The sequence below is a fragment of the Aotus nancymaae genome, unplaced genomic scaffold (assembly GCF_030222135.1).
Source record: "Aotus nancymaae isolate 86718 unplaced genomic scaffold, 86718_ANA_hifiasm-v0.15.2.pri h1tg000053l, whole genome shotgun sequence".
NCBI classification, from domain to species: Eukaryota; Metazoa; Chordata; class Mammalia; order Primates; family Aotidae; genus Aotus; species Aotus nancymaae.
Genome location: NW_026988467.1, coordinates 29,097,924 through 29,116,455, shown reverse-complemented (window position 1 = coordinate 29,116,455; position 18,532 = coordinate 29,097,924). Strand labels below are relative to the sequence as shown.

Genomic DNA, 18,532 nt, shown 5'->3' with positions numbered 1-18,532 from the left:
TGGTCTTGAACTCTTGATCTGCCTGCCTCGGCCTCTCAAAGTGCTGGGATTACAGGTGTGAGCCACTGGACCCAGCCAATCAAACAGCTTTTCAAAGCAAAAAGGAATGTTTTACAAGTAGCTTCTTAAAACGTGGTTCCTGGAATATTTCTTGGTTTAAAAATACCTTCCTGGTTTTAATGTTGTCCTTATCGTCTCTCCATGAATCCATATTCCATCCATCCATGACTTTATGCATGCATGCAGCAAATACTTATCGAGTGCCTCTAGTGTTTCAGACATTTTATTATGCACTCGAAGTAGAAACGTAATAGGACAAGTGACGTCTCTGCCATCACTGAGTTTAAAATGTAGTGGGAGAAGTGAGCCAGACAAACATGTAAACATATAATTTCAGATAGTGAACAGTGCCATCAGGATAAGGTAAGAGTGGTTAGAGGAGGGGATGACGGGTCAGAAAATGTATGTGTATTAACCCGTTCTCATGCTGCTAATACAGACGTACTCGACACTGGGTAATTTACAGAGGAAAGAGGTTTAATTGACTCACAGTTCAGCATGGCTGGGGAGACCTCAGGAAACTTAACAATCATGGTGTAAGGGGAAATAAGCACTTCCTTCCTTCTTCACATGGTGGCAAGAAGTGAGTGCTGAGCGAAAGGGGAAGCCCCTTAGAAAACCCTCAGATTTCCTGAGAATGAACTCACTATCACTAGAATAGCATGGTGGAAACTGCCCCCATGATTTAATGATCTCCACCTGGTCCCTCCCACAACACGTGGGGATTATGGAACTGCAATTCAAGATGAGATTTGGGTGGGGACACAGCCAAACCATATCAGTATGTTTGAGAAAGTGATATTTGGGCAGAGGCAAGAGAGATGAGAAGGGAGCAGAAATATGGAAGAACTTTCCAGGCTGAAGAAACAGGAGTAAAGGCCTTGAAATAAGATAAGCTATGTTCAGGAAACAGCAAGGTGGAGCTGAGAGAGTGAAGGTATAGTAGTAGGAGATAAGGTTGTAGAGATAGGGCCACAGCCTCTTTGATAAAAGTTGGTAAGCGGGTATAGGATCGAGTACTCACGTATAGGAGTTGACCTTCTGATGGGAACAGGGACAGGCCATTCATTGCAACCAGAGAGGCTAGCGTGAGTACAGATACAGCATGATGGTAGATTTGGCAGGAAGATGAGTCAGTTCTTACTGATTTGCTCTTACTTTCTCTAGGAAGCACAGTTGACAGAGAGTGAGAATGAGGGAGGAATGATCACTAGAGAAAGAATTGTCTCAGAGAGTGAAAAGGGGAATGTATTGGTAATTGTGCAATTTTACTGCACTTGCTAAATTCCTGTTTGAGGTGTGTGGACATACACTTAGGGTGATACCAGTTAGTATGATGTATGCTGCCATAAGCAGACAGTCGAATTTGATTTAGGTTGTGGTTTTGCTGGGTGATTGTAGCAGAGGAGAAAAAGCAACGGCCTTGCCACTCATATCCTTCTGTGAAATCTTCTCTTTTTTGTGTGGTATAGAGCTAGTAAATACCATTCACCTATTGCCTGATACATTTTATGGTGCACAGAATTATTGTAAATTCTTTTTAGAGCTGGAAAGAACATAAGAGAACATCTAATCCTGTGGTTCTAAACTGGGGCAGGGTTGGGCAGAGTATCACATATCAGAGACGTGTGGAGAGCTTTTGACCTGGGAAACTATATCTTACTCTACAGCTAGACTTGGAAAGAGAAGAGTCCCAAGAGGTGAAGTGAGTGTTGGCAGCTGAGGAGAAGAGAATAGGTTGAGTTCCTAGGGCCTACATTAGAGTATAAGGAAATGGTTTGGGTTTCAGGAAGAGCCCTGAGCCAAATAGTAGAAAAGCTTGTGTTCTTTGAGTCAATCCATTGTTTTCAATCATCCTCAAACGCTTTTTTCTTTTTCTTTTTTTTTTTTTTTGAGAAGGAGTTTCGCTCTTGTTACCCAGGCTGGAGTGCAATGGCGCAATCTCGGCTTCCCGCAACCTCTGCCTCCTGGGTTCAAGCAATTCTCCTGCCTCAGCCTCCTGAGTAGCTGGGACTACAGGTGCGCACCACCATGCCCAGCTAATTTTTGTATTTTTAGTAGAGACAGGGTTTCACCTTGTTGACCAGGATGGTCTCGATCTCTTGACCTCATGATACACCCGCCTCAGCCTCCCAAAGTGCTGGGATTATAGGCGTGAGCCACCGCGCCCAGCCTCTTTTTTTTTTTTTTTTTGAGATGGAGTCTTGCCCTGTTGCCCAGGCTGGAGTGCAATGGCTCGATCTTGGCTCACTGCAACCTCCATCTCCTGGGTTCAAGCAATTCTCCTGCCTCAGCTTCCCAAGTAGCTGGGATTATAGGCATGCACCACCACACCCAGCTAACTAATTTTTTGTATGTTTAGTAGAGACGGGGTTTCATCATGTTGGCCAGACTGGTCTCAAACTACTGACATTGTGATCCGCCCGCCTCAGCCTCCCAAAGTTCTGGGATTACAGGTGTGAGCCACTGTACCCGGCTGCTTTTTACTTTTTTTCTTTCCGACTTATTTTTAGGTTTATGGGGCACATGTACAGGTTTGTTACATGGGTACATTGCGTGTTGTGGGGGCTTAGTGTACAGATAATTTTGTTACCCAGGTAATCAGCATAATACCTAATAGGCAGTTTTTCAGTCCTTACTTTCCTCCCACCCTCAAGTACACCCGGTGTCTCATTTCCTTCTTTGTGTTCATGTGTACTCAGTGTTTATCTCCCACTTATAAGTGGAAATGTCTCACGCCTGTAATCCAAGCACTTTGGAGGCCAAGGCGGGCGGATCACGTGAGGTCAGGAGTTCAAGACCAGTTTGACCAACATGGTGAAACCCCGTCTTAAAAAAAATAAATAAGTGGAAACATGGTATTTGGTTTTCTGTTCCTGCAGGAATTCACTTAGGATAATGCCCTCCAGCTCCATCCACATTGTTGCAATGATCTCATTCTTTTTTATGGCTGTGTAGTATTCCGTGGTGTATATCTATCACATTTTCTTTATCTAGTCTACCATTGACAGTCATGTGGGTTGATTCTATGTTTTTGCAATGGTGAATAGTGCTGCAGTGAACATACCCATGCATATGTCTTTATGTGATTCAACCCATTTTGTAAATGAAAAACCGATGTCCAGACAGGCCAGACAGTTTCCATACCCAGGTGGAAACAAAGCCAGGATTAGAGTGTCATGCCCCTACTACCCTGTGCATGTGTTGCCTCTCATTTTTCTTGGATCCATGTATACTATGCTAATTTGATAACTATTTCTTGTGAGTTTTTTATTTTCAAAATATTAAAAATTTGACTTTCAGCCAATTGTTGCTAGAGTTAATGATTATGATTTCAATATCTTATTTACCTATTTTTTTTTCCTCTCACCCCAACTTTAGGGAACAGAAGTCAAAGCAATAACATATTCAGCAATGCAGGTCTATAATGAAGAGAAGCCAGAAGTTTTTGTGATCATTGACATTTAAGACACCAAAAAGGAAAAGAATCCTATGGGCCGGGCGCGGTGGCTCATGCCTGTAATCCCAGCACTTTGGGAGGCCAAGGCGGGTGGATCACGAGGTCAAGAGATCGAGACCATCCTGGTCAACATGGTGAAACCCTGTCTCCACTAAAAATACAAAAAAAAAATTAGCTGGGCATGGTGGCGCATGCCTGTAATCCCAGCTATTCAGGAGGCTGAGGCAAGAGAATTGCTTGAACCCAGGAGGCAGAGGTTGCGGTGAGCCGAGATCGCGCCATTGCACTCCAGCCTGGGTAACGAGTGAAACTCCATCTCAAAAAAAAAAAAAAAAAAAAAAAACCTATGAAGAATGATTTTTTTTCCCCCTCTTCCTCTTGAGAAGACACCATGAATTAAATTCTTTTGATATATGGAAATTTGTAGAACAGAAATTTTTTCCAGAAATGGAAAATCAGGGCCTCGGTGTGTGTTCCCTAAGTACTCAGACTTAGGGAATTCTCCAATCCCCAAGGGGCAGTTATGGTCCTTCATTTGATTCTCTGCTGTGGCAACAGGTGCCTCATGCCCTTCCAGTGCAATGCAAGCCCTCCAGCCTTGCCCCAGAGAGGAGCACTGATGTCAGCAGCAGCCTAGGGCTGAATCCAGTTTGAAAAAAGTGGCTGGGCACGGTGACTCACACCTATAATCCTAGCACTTTGGGAGGCCAAGGCGGGCAGATCACCTGAGGTCAGGAGTTTCCAGACCAGCCTGACCAACCTGGGTAAACCCCGTCTCGACTAAAAATACAAAATTAGCTGGGCATGGTGTTGCATGCCTGTAATCTCAGTTACTTGGGAGGCTAGAGCAGTAGAATCACTCGAACCCAGGAAGCGGAGGTTGTGGTGAGCTGAGATCACGCCATTGTACTCCAGCCTGGGCAACAACAGTGAAACTCCATCTCAAAAAAAAAGAAAAAAGAATAACTTAAGAAAATATATTTCTACACCCAGAATTTTGTTTTTCTTCCAAGTTGGTTAAGACATATATTTTCTGTAGGTACATCAGGGAGGTTGTGTTTTAGATTGCTATAGGACAGAGCTATCCTGTATTTGTTGTTTTTTCAGAGAAACAATTAGACTTCTCTAAATAGAGCCCTGATTTTCTCTCACACTTTAACATTTTTAAAAGCACTGATGACATTTCCTGTTTTCTCAGAAGAAAAAGTCAATACTATGCCTTACAAATAGACCTTTCCTTGTAATACAGAATTTTATCTGGAAGCGAGTGTATGTATATAACTAGAGAATAAAAGGAGAATTTTTGAAAAATTTCTTTGTTTAACTACCTAAGCTATTCATCTTTTTTTTTTTTTTTTTTTTTTTTTTTGACAGGATCTTGCTCTGTCCTCCAGGCTGGAATGCAGTGGTGCAATCAAAGCTCACTGTGACCTTGAACTCCTGGGCTCGAGCAGTCTTTCCAACTCAACCTCACAAATAGCTGGAACGACAGGTATGCACCACATACCTGACTGAAATTTTTTTGCCAGGTGCAGTGGCTCACACCTCTAATCCTAGCACTTAGGGGGCTGAGTTGGGCAGATCACAAGGTCAAGAGATTACTAAAAATACAAAAATTAGCTGGGAGTAGTAGCATGTGCCTGTAATTCCAGCTACTCGGGAGGCTGAGGCAGGAGAATCACTTGAACCCGGGAGGCGGAGGTTACAGTGAGCCAAGATCACGCCACTGCACTCCAGCCTGGCAACAGAGGGAGACTCAATCTCAAAAAATTTTTTTGTAGAGATGAAGTCTTACTATGTTGTACAGGCTGGTCTTGATCTCCTGTGCTCAAGTGATCTGTCCACCTTGGCCTCCCAAAGTGCTGGGATTACAAGTGTGAGCCACTGTACCTGCTCTAGCTATTTGTCTTTTTTTTTTTTCTTGGAGACACAGTTTCCTTCTGTTGCCCAGGCTGGAGTGTAGTGGCGCAACCTCGGCTCACCGTAACTTCCACCTCCTGGGTTCAAGCAATTCTCCTGCCTCAGCCTCCCGGGTAGCTGGGACTACAGGCTCGCACCACCATGCCCAGCTAATGTTTTGTATTTTCAGTAGAGACGGGGTTTCACCGTCTTAGCCAGGATGATCTCGATCTCTTGACCTCCTGATCTGCCCTGTCTGTCCTCCCAAAATGCTGGAATTATAGGCGTGAGCCACAGCACCCAGCCTAGGTGTTTGTCTTTAAGAAGACAAGAGGCCAGGAAAACAACCTTAAAATGATCTGAACTCTGTTTTTTTTTTGAGGGAGTCTCACTCTCCCCCAGGCTGGAGTGAATGCAGTGGTGTGATCTCTGCTCACCGCAACCCCACGCCTCCCAGGTTCAAGTGATTCTCCTGCCTCACCCTCCCGAGTAGCTGAGATTACAGGTGTGCACCACTGTGCCTATCTAATTTTCATATTTTTAGTAGAGACGGGGTTTCTGTTTTTTCTCTTTTGTGTGTGTGTGTTCTTTTTCTTTTTGAGACAGGGTTTCACCATGTTGGCCAGGCCGGTCCTGAACTCCTGACCTCAGCTGATACACCCACTTTGACCTCCCATAGTGTTGGGATTACAGGTGTGAGCCACCGTGCCTGGCCGATCTGAACTCTTAAAAGCAGATGACTATTTAAAAATGAAATTATTGCCGGGCGTGGTGGCTCATGCCTGTAATCCAAGCACTTTGGAGGCCAAGGTGGGCGGATCACCTGAGGTCAGGAGTTCAAGACCAGCCTGACCAACGTGGTGAAACCCCATCTTTAAAAAAATATATTAAATAAATAAATAAAAATAAAAATGAAATTATTTCAGTTTGATTTGCACCTTTTTTCTTGTTTCTGTTGATTGAGGTATTCTCTTTTGAGATCAAGAGTTTGCAAAATTGCTATTTTTTCACAAGAACATAAGAAAAAATTGCCACTGGGTGGTGCTAAATATCATAGTATGGTAAACTTAAACTGAAAGGAACGGATTAGCAATTATTTTTCTATGGGTATTTAACAGGAAATAGGGTTAATGAAAGCCGGCACAGTGGCTCACGCCTGTAATCCCAACACTTTGGGAGGCTGAAGCAAGTGGATCACCCGAGGTGAGGATTTCGAGACCAGCGTAGCCAATATAGTGAAACGCCATCTCTACTAAAAATACAAAATATTAGCCTGGTGTGGTGTAATCCTAGCACTTTGGGAGGCTTAAGGAGGGTGGATCACCTGAGGCCAGGAGTTTGAGACCCGCCTGGCCAACATGGTGAAACCCTGTCTCTAATAAAAATACAAAAAATTAGCCCAGCATGTGGCTCACGCCTGTAATCTCAGCTACTCGGGAGGCTGGGGCAGGAGAATCGCTTCAGTCCGGGAGGCAGAGGTCACAGTGATCTGAGATAGCGCCACTGCACTCCAGCCTGTGCGACAGGAAGTCAGAGGCCTCTGGCCAAATCCCACGGGAGTGATTTCCCTGGCACCGCGCGTCCAGGCTCCGCCCTGGGACTTCTCGCGGCTCACATTGGCTCGGCCGCAGGCTCCTGGGGCGGCGACACCTCCTACTGGCCGCCTGTGGGTAGGCCGGGGAGCCGAGCACCGGCGCAGTCCCAGCTGAGTTGGGGGTGTCGGAGACACAAGTGACTTGACAGAGCACAATGTCATAACTTTTTTTTTTTTCTTTCTCTCCATCTCACCCTGGGAGATTTTTTTTTTTTTTACTTTTTTTTTTTTTTAATGTCATAACATTAAGTAACACCAAACAACTTTTCCTAAAGTCAGGATAAGACAGGCTTGCTCTCGGCTGCAGGTGGAGGTCTTAGGCACCTGCCGCGACATCTGATCGCGTGGGTTCCAGTTTCGAGTCCCCACCGCCCCTGAGTCGTGGCGTGGCTCCGGGTTAGTCATTCCACTGCACAAACCCCCAACTCATTGAGCCATCTGGGCTCATTGCAACCTCCGCTTCCCAGGTTCAAGCAATTCTTCTGCCTCAGCCTCCAGAGCAGCTGGGATTACAGGCATGCACCACCATGCCCGGCTAATTTTGTATTTTTAGTAGAGACGGGGGTTTCTCCAGGTTGATCAGGCTGGTCTCCAACTCCCAACCTCAGGTGATCCGCCCGCCCCGGCCTCCCAAAGTGCTGGGATTACAGGCGTGAGCTACCTCACCCAGCCAACTCCAACTGTGTTTTTTATTTCCTCCAACTGTTTTAAATGAGGACAGTGCTGGATCTAGTTGGTGCCTGGCAAATGTGGGCTTTTTATAAGGCGTCCACTACATACGACGGAAAAATGTCTATTTCCCCCTACCGCCCCCAGAGTCTAGCTAATCTAGCTTTAGGGGTGTCTGGTAAGTCGGAGGACTCTCCCGGGGGTGAGGGGGCAGTGTCGAGCTGTTAGACTCAATACTTTCCAGGAAATGCAGTTGTGAGGAAAAACAGGACTGAAAAGGAAAAATTCCTACTCTAATCTCGCTCACTGGTGTAGTCATCCTTGAAAATAATATATAAAATCAGGGCTTATAGAGGGGTCACTTGCTTGAACGTGATATCCATTGTACAGGGAGAAAAAATCCAGGCTTCCTTTTCTATTTATTTGTTACTTTTTTTTTTTTTTTTTTGAGACGGAGTTTTGCTCTTGTTGCCCAGGCTGGAGTGCAATGGCGCAATCTTGGCTCACCGCAACCTCGCCTCCTGGGTTCAAACGATTCTCCTGCCTCAGTCGTCCAAGTAGCTGGGATTACAGGCATGTGCCACCATGCCCAGCTACTTTTTTGTGTTTTTAGTAGAGACGGGGTTTCACCATGTTGGCCAGGATGGTCTCCATCTCTTGACCTCATGATCCACGCGCCTCGGCCTCCCAAAGTGCTAGTATTACAGGCATGAGCCACCGCGCCCAGCCTTATTTGTTACTTTTTTAAAAGACAGGGTCTCACTCTGTGGCCCAGGCTGGAGATGCAGTGGTGGAATCATAGCTTACTGCCGTTTTGAACTCCTGGGCTCAAGCAATCCTCCTGCCCCAGCTTCCCAAATAGCTGAGACTACAGGCCTGTGTCATCATGCCTGCCTAATTTAAATTTTTAGGTTTTTTTTTTTTTTGGTGGAGGTAGGATGTCATTTATGCCCAGGCTGGCCTCGAACTCCTGGCCTCAAGTGATTCTCCCACCCCAGTCTCCCAAAGCACTGGAATTACAGGAATGAGCCAATGTGGCCATATCTCAAGGCCTTCATTTTTTAACAGGTGGTGCTAATACTTTTAGGTGGGGTTTTCCATGCCTGGGTTTCTTGTGGACTTTTTCCTCAGTATATAGAAAAAGTTTTAAATCAATTCAAATGGGCAACAAAAGGTACAGTACCGTTTTGTTGGTTTTTGAGAAGAAGTTTTGCTATGGTTGCCCAGGCTGAGTGCAATGGCTCAATCTTAGCTCACTACAATCTCTGCCTCTCAGGTTTAAGCAACTCTCCTGCCTTAGCCTCCGAGTAGCTGGGATTACAGGTGTGTGCCAACATGCCAGGCTAATTTTTGTATTTTTAGTAGAGATGGGGTTTCACAATGTTGGCCAGGCCAGTCTTGAACTCCCGATCTCAAGTGTTCCAGCTGCCTTGGCCCCCCAAAGTGCTAGGATTATAGGTGTGAGCCACCGCACCTGGCCTCAGCATGTAACCTTTTTTTTAAAGACAGGGTTTCACCATGTTGGTCAGGCTGGTCTTGAACTCCCGACCTCAGGTGATCTGCCCGCCTTGGCCTCCAAAGTGCTTGGATTACAGGCGTGAGCCACCATGCCTGGCCAGCATGTAACCTTTTAACATTATTCAAGAAAGTAAAAAGAAAAAACAATTATGGAACAGGCGTGGTGGCTCATGCCACCTAGCACTTTGGGAGGCTGAGGCTGGCAGATCATCTGAGGTCAGGGCCAATATGGTGAACCCTGTCTCTGCTAAAAGTACAAAAATTAGCCGGGTGTGGTGGCACATACCCGTAATCTGAGCTACTCTGGAGGCTGAGGCAGGAGAATCACTTAAAGTCGGGAGGCAGAGGTTGCAGTGAGCCGAGATTACCACTGCACTCTAGCCTGAGTGACGGAGGGAGACTTCATCTCAAAAAAAAAAAAAAAGCAAGAAAGTACCATTTTATCACTGGAAAAAAAATTTTTTTCCCGACCCCTCCCATTCCCCCGAAAAAATTCTTTTTTTTAGGAGACTGAAGAGATATACTTGTCATGAATGGATTGCAAACATAACCTTCAAGGTGGAAATGAGAATGGTACTCTATCCAAAAGTTGTGTTTTATTTTCTTTCTTTCTTTTTTTTTTTTTTGAGACGGAGTTTCACTCTTGTTACCCAGGCTGGAGTGCAATGGCGCGATCTTGGCTCACCACAACCTCCGCCTCCTGGGTTCAAGCAATTCTCCTGCCTCAGCCTCCCGAGTAGCTGGGACTATAGGCGCGCGCCACCATGCCCAGCTAATTTTTGTATTTTTAGTAGAGATGGGGTTTCACCTTGTTGACCAGGATGGTCTTGATCTCTTGACCTCGTGATCCACCCGCCTCGGCCTCCCAAAGTGCTGGGATTATAGGCGTGAGCCACCGCGCCCGGCCCCGTGTTTTATTTTTAAAGCTTTTTTTTTTTTTTAATGGTGATTCTTGAAGAAATAAAGCAAAAGAGAAATTTGCTTTGTTTCCAGACTTGTCTGAAGTCTTCTTTAAATAACACATTAGTATTTTCCTGCCTCTCTAGGATTCCATTTAACTGGAACTAAAGAATGACTTAATTCCATTATTTTATGGAATTCTAATGTGTAGCAATTGAGCTTTTACAGTACTTGGAATGTTCTGCTTCCTTTCTTTTAAAAGAAAATATTGGGCCGGGCATGGTGGCTCACGCCTGTAATCCAAGCACTTTGGAGGCCAAGGTGGGAGGATCACCAGAGGTCGGGAGTTCAAGACCAGCCTGACCAACATGGTGAAACCCCATCTTTAAAAAAAAAAAAAGAAAGAAAGAAAATATTGAAGCTTGTAAATTTTTCAGGATGTAGTATTTCAGTCATATATTCATTATACAGTATAGTTCTTTTATTGAAGTACTGTGTGAATTCCCAGAATGCAATACCCATATCTAAAATGCAAATACATCCCAAAGTAAAAATGGGCTATTTTAAGACTACTTACTATTTTATTAGAGTGTCAATATTACTTGTCTTTATTAAAAACTTTTTTTTTTTTTTTTTTTTTTTTTTTAGATAATGAAACATGCACTGTCTTGAAATTTTACAAAAATAAATATTTTCACGGGCCGGGCGTGGTGGCTCACGCCTGTAATCCCAGCACTTTGGGAGGCCGAGGCGGGTGGATCACAAGGTCAAGAGATCGAGACCATCCTGGTCAACATGGTGAAACCCTGTCTTTTCTAAAAATACAAAAAATTAGCTGGGCATGGTGGCGCATGCCTGTAATCCCAGCTACTCAGGAGGCTGAGGCAGGAGAATTGCCTGAACCCAGGAGGCGGAGGTTGCAGTGAGCCGAGATCGTGCCATTGCACTCCAGCCTGGGTAACAAGAGCGAAACTCTGTCTCAATAAATAAATAAATAAATATTTTCCTGGACTGGGCAACTCTATTTTTAAAAATTTCCTTAGTGATACGATTGAAAACCAGTGAACTGGAAGGTTAAATGGTCCTACTGCCTCTCCCTAGCATCTATATGGGGATGGCAGAGGGAAGTCTTGAATGGGCCCTGTTTTGCATGTCACAAACATTGGGAAGCTTTTATTTTTCATTTTTAGAGACAAGATCTTGCTGTATTATCCAGGCTGGGGTGCAGTGGCACTGTCATGGTTCACTGCATCCTTTGCTCAGTGATCCTGAGGCTCAAGTGATACTCCCACCCGAGCCTCCTGAGTAGCTGAGACTATAGGCATGTGCCACCACGCCCACCTAATTTTTAAATTTTTTGTAGAGATAGAGTCTTGCTATGTTGCCCAGGCTGGTCTCAAACTCCTTGGCTCAAGCAATCCTCCTACCTCCATCCCAAAGTATTGGGATTACAGGCATGAGCCACTGCACCCAGCCCAGCTTTTAAAAAATACTTATACCCGGCTCACGCCTGTAATCCCAGCACTTTGAGAGGCCGAGGCAGGTGGATCACGAGGTCAAGAGATTGAGACCGTCCTGGTCAACATGGTGAAACCCCGTCTCTACTAAAAATACAAAAAATTAGCTGAGCATGGTGGCGCATGCCTGTAATCCCAGCTACCCAGGAGGCTGAGGCAGGAGAATTGCCTGAACCCAGGAGGCGGAGGTTGCGGTGAGCCTAGATCGCGCCCTGGGTAACAAGAGCGAAACTCCGTCTAAAAAAAAAAAATACTTATATCCAAGCCCTACCTGCCAGAGATTCTGATTTGCCTAGGCATCTGTTTTTGTTTGAGATGGAGTCTTGCTCTGTTGCCCAGGCCGGAGTACAGTGGCACGATCTCGGCTCACTGCAACCTCTGCCTCCCGGGTTCAAGCAATTCTCCTGCCTAACCTGCCTAGTAGCTGGGACTACAGGTGTGCGCCACCACACCCAACTAATTTTTTTTTTTTTTTTTTTTTTTAGTATAGATGGGGTTTCACTATATTGGCCAAGCTGATCTTGAACTCCTGACCTCATGATCCACCTGCCTCAGCCTCCCAAAGTGCTGGGATTACAGGCATGACCCACCGTGCGTAGCTGGCATCTGTATTTTAAAAGCTCCACAGGTGATTCTAATGTGTAGCCAAAGTTGAGGATCCCTGGTCTAGGCAGAAATGTTGTTCCCCTTTTTCTCTTATGGGCTGAATAAAAATAAGTTTCTCTTTAGTAAAGGAAATATGTAGTTGTAAGTAACATCAACAAGGAAATAAAAGATTTTCCCAATGGGAAAATCAAGAAACTATATAATGGAATTGTGTATCTGGAAATCTGAAAGAGCAAGGCAGACAAAGTATAAAATCATGCTTGCAAATGGTCTAGCTAAGCACAGAGGTAAAGGGGTGACTGGCATTTCCCTGGTCTCTGGTTTCTTATTTTATTTATTTCTTTACTTTTTTGAGACGGAGTCTTGCTCTGTCGCCCAGGCTGGAGTGCAGTGGCGTGATTTCCACTCATTGAAACCTCTACCTCCTGGGTTCAAGCAATTCTTGTGCCTCAGCCTCATGAATAGCTGGAATTACAGGCATGCACCCCCATGTCCAGCTAATTTTTGTATTTTTAGTAGAGACAGCATTTTACCATGTTGGCCGGGCTGGGTCTCAAACTCCTGGCCTCAAATAATCCGCCTGCCTTGGCCTCCCAAAGTGCTGGGATTACAGGCGTGAGCCACCACACCTGGACTCTGGTTTTCGATTTAAAGATGATAAAGTATGCAATGGATTTTGACGGTGTGAAAGAAAAAAAAAAGAGTAGGGAAAAGTGTTATCATACTATTTCAGTAATTGCAAAATATTTTGACTTCAAGAGTCCCTTTGCTTCTCTTGCTGTGTGTGGCTTATTGTTGACATTATACTTAAATATTTTACTTTTTTGGTGGCATTAATACAGTTCTGAAGAAGGCTGACATAAAAATGAAGTTTATAAGGCCGGGCACGGTGGCTCATGCCTGTAATCCCAGCACTTTGGGAGGCTGAGGCGGGTGGATTACAAGGTCAAGAGATCGAGACCATCCTGGTCAACATGGTGAAACCCCGTCTCTACTAAAAATACAAAAAATTAGCTGGGCATGGTGGCACGTGCCTGTAATCCCAGCTACTCAGGAGGCTGAGACAGGAGAATTGCCTGAACCCAGGAGGCGGAGGTTAAGGTGAGCCGAGATCACGCCATTGCACTCCAGCCTGGGTAACAAAAGCGAAACTCTGTCTCAAAAAAAAAAAAAAAAAAAAAATGAAGTTTATAGATCCTCGTGGATTTCATTTTTCTGGCCTATTCATGGCTCCATTAGCAGGAATAGTTAAACTCCTGTATCAAAATTATGTTATATATACTTCACAATATGTAAAACAGCTGGCTATTTACTGGCATTTCTGTGATAACCTGAATATTATCATTAAAACTTGTAACTAATGGCATCGGTGGCCCATCTGTAATAGCGCTGCCTCGAGGCCAGCTGCAGTGGGGAAAATGCAGCTGGGGCTCATGCTCCAGGGAGCCTATGGTGGGTGGGAACAGGCAGGAGCTCTGCCCCTACTGAGTTGACGGGGCTGGAGCCCCGAACTCCTGGGCACAGCTGCAGTCACCCAGCTGCGGCTCCAGACCTGGGCATCCCTGCACTCTTTGGTGCCTGGGAAGCTCCCGGCCCCTACAGGCTTGGAAGTGCCTGCTCCCATTCCCTGGCCTCTCTCTGCTCCCGGCACCTCTCTGCAACTTTGTTGCAGAGCAAAGTTGTGGCCAAACCCAGGTGTTGTCGTGACCTGGCCAGGTTGAACATGCTTGAGGTGGTGCTGACATGCCAGCCCCCTGCCACCTCAGCCCCCTCTAGACTTTGGGCACCCATATTCGTGGGAGGGAGGCCAGTTGGGGGTGATGAGAGTGGCTGGTTTAGGCCTGCAGGTGCCCCTCGGCACAAACAACCTGAGTGCCATAGAGGGCATGTTGATGGCAGGAGGCAGACAAGCTCCTGGGTGAAAAGGGGTGGGTTCCCAGTGAAATACCACATTCAAACCAGGGACGGCTTGAAGCCTGGGGGCTGGGTTGCCAGTTCCTTGATGGGAATCCAGGGCTGGAGTGAGAACTTGCGGTGTTTTCTGGGACAACCATGGACACCCATGGACCAAGCAGCATGCACTTCCTCCCTTCTGAGCCCGTAAAACTCCCTGGACTTAGCCAGACTCAGCCGGCTGTCAGGACTACCAGCTGCAGGATGGAGCTTTGGGTCTCTTTAAAAGGACCTGCCTGCAGGTATCCTTTCTGGTACGAGCTGGTTGTCTGGACACTTGTCGGTTGACCTGCCAGTGGAAAGGAGCTATTCACTTAGGGTCTCCTAGAGCTGTTCTGTTGCTCAGTGAATCTCCTCTCTGCCCTGTGGAAAGGAGCTACTCACTTCGGGTCTCCTGAGAGCTGTTCTGTTGCTCAGTGAAGCTCCTCTCTGCCTTGCTCACCCTCCAGTTGTCTGCATATCTCATTCTTCTTGGATGCAGGAAAAGAACTCGCTGAATGGTGGACTGAAAGAGCTGTAACTCAAGCAGGGCTGAAACATGCCTCCCACTGTCCATGATGTGGGTGACAAGGAGAGAAGCACTGCAGCCCTTCTGGCAGCCCAGACCTTGGGGCTCCCTGAGCCAGGGCTGTGACAGCTGTAATACGCTCTTTGGGGCTCTGCGGTTCCTGGTGTCTCTGAACTTTCAGGCACCACTGTGTTCCCCTTGTCCAGATGCTGGTGCCTGCAGTGGAAGCTGCTTTCAGTACGTCTCGTCCCACTGCAGCCTTGCATGGAGCTGATGCCTGTGCCAGCGCCTAGAGGTGTCCACTCTGCTGCAGCCGGTGCGCCTGGTTGTGTGCAGTGGCCGGACCCGACGCTCACTCACTCACATACCTGCCACTCTGTGCCTGGCTCACCCTCGGCAGGCATGAGATCCAGGCCGACACCAGCAGTGGAGCACAGCCTGCCATGCCACGTGGGTGGAACGAGTCCAGCAGGCTCAAGCAAACCCCAAGCAGAGGTGCCGCCGGCCAAGAGATTTCCGGCTGGTTGTAAAGCAACACCCTAAAGATCCTGTGACATAACTAAAGTCACATCCTTTATGTAACATTTATTCTATATAGAATTTATCCACATACAATGACGTCAGCTGTAAAACAATCCACTGTTACTTGTATAAAATAAGCTATAAAATAGAGTGTTACATAATACACTTCAGTGAATTAAGCTGATGTTCTAGGATTCAGAAAATGTGATCATTCTCTTTCCTATTTTTGCTACTGCTGTTTCACTGGATTGTCTTAGGTTCCCCTTTTTATTTTTCTGTGAGACAGAGTCTAGCTCTGTCATCTAGCCTGGGTGTAGTGGCGTGATGTTGGCTTACTGTAACCTCCGTGCCCTGAGTTCAAGCAATTTTCGTCTCAGCCTCTGGAGTAGCTGGGATTACAGGTGCCTACCACCATGCTTGGCTAATTTTGGTATTATTAGTAGAGATGGGGTTTCATTATATTGCCCAGGCTGGTCTCGAACTCCTGACCTCTGGTGATCCACCTGTCTGGGCCTCCCGAAGTGCTAAGATTACAGGCGTGAGCCACTGTACCTGACCCTTAGGTTTCTTTACGGTTCCGAGCCTTAATTTCTTTACCTTTCATGTGGGATAACTGTCCTATTTCACAGATATGTAAAGAATAACATAAAAATTATTAAACACTTTGCAAATATAAAATGCTATATTAATGATAAATAGTAATACTGATGCACTCATATAAAATAACATAAAACTTTGTTTATAATCTAAAGTTTGGTCCTTCCTGTACCTATTATTATCACCCTTCCCAGTTAAAAACATCTTATGCTACATACACTGCTTTCAGTGATTTTCCACACTTAACTAATTTTAGGAATAAAAAATATTTTAAAAACCCAATATGAGTGGAAATTTCAATGTATCTTGGCATGACTTGGCAAAATAACTTTAATGAATTGAGTTCTGAGCTCATAAATAATTGAAGCACCAAAGTTTTTTCATCCATTAGGCAGTACTTGGCCATATAGAAAGCAGTAACTATGCTTATTTTGATTGCATTACTGAAAATATAATACTGAAAAATTTGTTCCTAAATTTTTAAAGTCTTAAGGTATGATACCCATAGAAGGAACATCATCAGCTAAGGACATGATTTGCTTCACTAAGCGACCTTATGATTACCTGCTTATAAGCACAGTGAGTAACAGCAGTAATGAAACGATGCTTCAACGCTCAAAGGGAATTCAAGAAGTTATCTAATTCCATGGTTTTCAACGTTGTGCACCTGAGTTCTGCAGAGGCGTCTGGGGAAAGGTTTGTGGGGGGCTTTAATCAGAGCAGCTCTAATTTTAGAGTTTATCCCTTAAATGTGAGCATCTATAGGAAACAATTCATTTGAAGAGCTTCTTGCGTTAAAAAACTCTTTTAAACTGCAGATCTAGTCCATTTTGTTTCTTCCAGACCCTAGGCGTGACTACAGTGGTGCTTTCTTTTTGTAATGCTTCATCCTATACCCAGACACTCTTGAGGGCAATGGAGTTAGAACGTCATTCAGAAGCTGATAAATGGCATTCCTGTAAGAGCAAATTTGGTCTAACCAAGTCTTAATATTAAAAAAAATCCTTGGCATAAATAAAGCTTATTTAAACAGATTATACCCCTATGTAACATTTGCCCACATTTAAAAGCCAAAGAATTCAATTTTCCCAAATCATCAATAGACAGCTTCACTCTAGAAAATAACTGGTCTCTAACATCTTAGACATATAATGATATAACTGGAGTCATTATTTACAACTTACAAACATGTCTTAAATGTTCTTCTTTTATGATGCTAAAATGATAGAACAGATTCTCTGTCTAGTTTGGTGAACTTGATCCTTGTTGTGTGGGGATAGTTTGATGCTTGTTATAAACAATTATGAGAAAGCATTATTTCTGAAAAGACAATTTCTGGTGGCACTGTGTTCAGTAAATGTTGCTAATATTCATGCTGATGTATGTAAAGTTTGCATGCAGAAGATAATAGCATAAAAGGACATTTAGATCCTAGACTAAAGTGCATTAGAGTATACACATGCAAGCACTACTTCATTTATATGAATAAAGTTCAAATCAGCCATTTTTCCTATTGGCTCCAACTAAAAAAATCAGGTTTTCATTTCAAAAGGTATCAGTATTACCCTGGTAAGACTAGAGAATGACAAGTGTTTCCTCCCTCATTCAGATACACTTTAATTGTTAAGAATCCTGATTTAGGCCAGGTGCAGCGGCTCTCGCCTGTAATCCCAGCACTTGGGAGGCTGAGGCGGGCGGATCATGAGGTGAGGAGTTCGAGACCAGCCTGGCCAACATAGCAAAACTCCTAAATCGAAACCCCTAAATCTCTACTAAAAATACAAAAATTAGCCGGGCATTGTGGTTGCACATCTGTAGCCCCAGCTACTTGGGAGGCTGAGACAGGAGAATCACTTGAAACCAGGAGGCAGAGGTTGCGGTGAGCCAAGATCATGCCACTGCACTCCATCCAGGCTGGGCAACAGAGCGAGACTCCGCCTCAAAAAAAAAAAATCCTGGTTTAGGAACAGTCATGTTGAGAGTGAACTCGATGCACATCATCCGGTCTTGAAGCAACTGGAAGTGTGCCAGCAGGGGAATCTTGAAAAAGTCTCAATTAAGTGCCATGAAACAAAGTGGTTATTCATATATTTATACATTTTTTAAAAGAAAGTAACCATTTTAGCCTAGAAATTGGTGTCAAGGACAATAATTAATGAAAGAACAAGATAAAATAATAACAAAAAGTATCATTTTGAGGTATGTGATGGCATTTAAAAATACAATAAAAATCCAAGTCAAGGCACCAAAAACAAAAACAAAAACAAAACAGTAAAATAGATGGAGCCTTTCCATATACAGTGAGATTCTATCAAGCTTCATTGTGATAACTTGCAGAAGAAACTTTCATGAAGTTCAGTTCTTTACTTCTGATATTTAGATTTTACCTTTAGAATGAAAACAATGCTTCTCTAATTTAACTGTAATTTTGGAATGTTTCATAATTTATGCAGGGGAGCAGTTTAAACTTTGTATACCAGGAGAAAAGTTTGTTTCGAAAATACTGTATCCTGGCTGGGTGTGATGGCTCCCGCCTATAATCCCAGCACTTTGGGAGGTCAAGGCAGGTGGATCACTAGGTCAGGAGATCGAGACCATCCTGGCCAACATGGTGAAACCCCATCACTACTAAAAACACAAAAATTAGCTGGGTGTGGTGGCATGTGCCTGTAATCCCAGCTACTCAGGAGGCTGAGGCAGGAAAATCGCTTGAACCAGGGAGTCGGAGG

At 44.7% G+C, this 18,532-nt stretch overlaps 1 protein-coding gene across 3 annotated transcripts in view; it reads left to right on the top strand.

The window, feature by feature from the left end:
• The window catches only part of ZBTB8OS (zinc finger and BTB domain containing 8 opposite strand), a 33,579-nt gene extending 24,362 nt beyond the window's left edge, over positions 1 to 9,217 (top strand). Inside the window, exon 7 of one of the 3 annotated variants that reach the window (XM_064363647.1) lies at positions 3,442 to 9,217. In XM_064363647.1, the coding sequence (XP_064219717.1) occupies positions 3,442 to 3,528 (87 nt within the window). In that variant the 3' untranslated portion in view covers positions 3,529 to 9,217. The remainder of the gene's footprint in view (positions 1 to 3,441) is intronic. The other 2 variants (XM_064363648.1, XM_064363646.1) reach the window with 2 other exon arrangements.
• Positions 9,218 to 18,532: the final 9,315 nt, after the last annotated feature.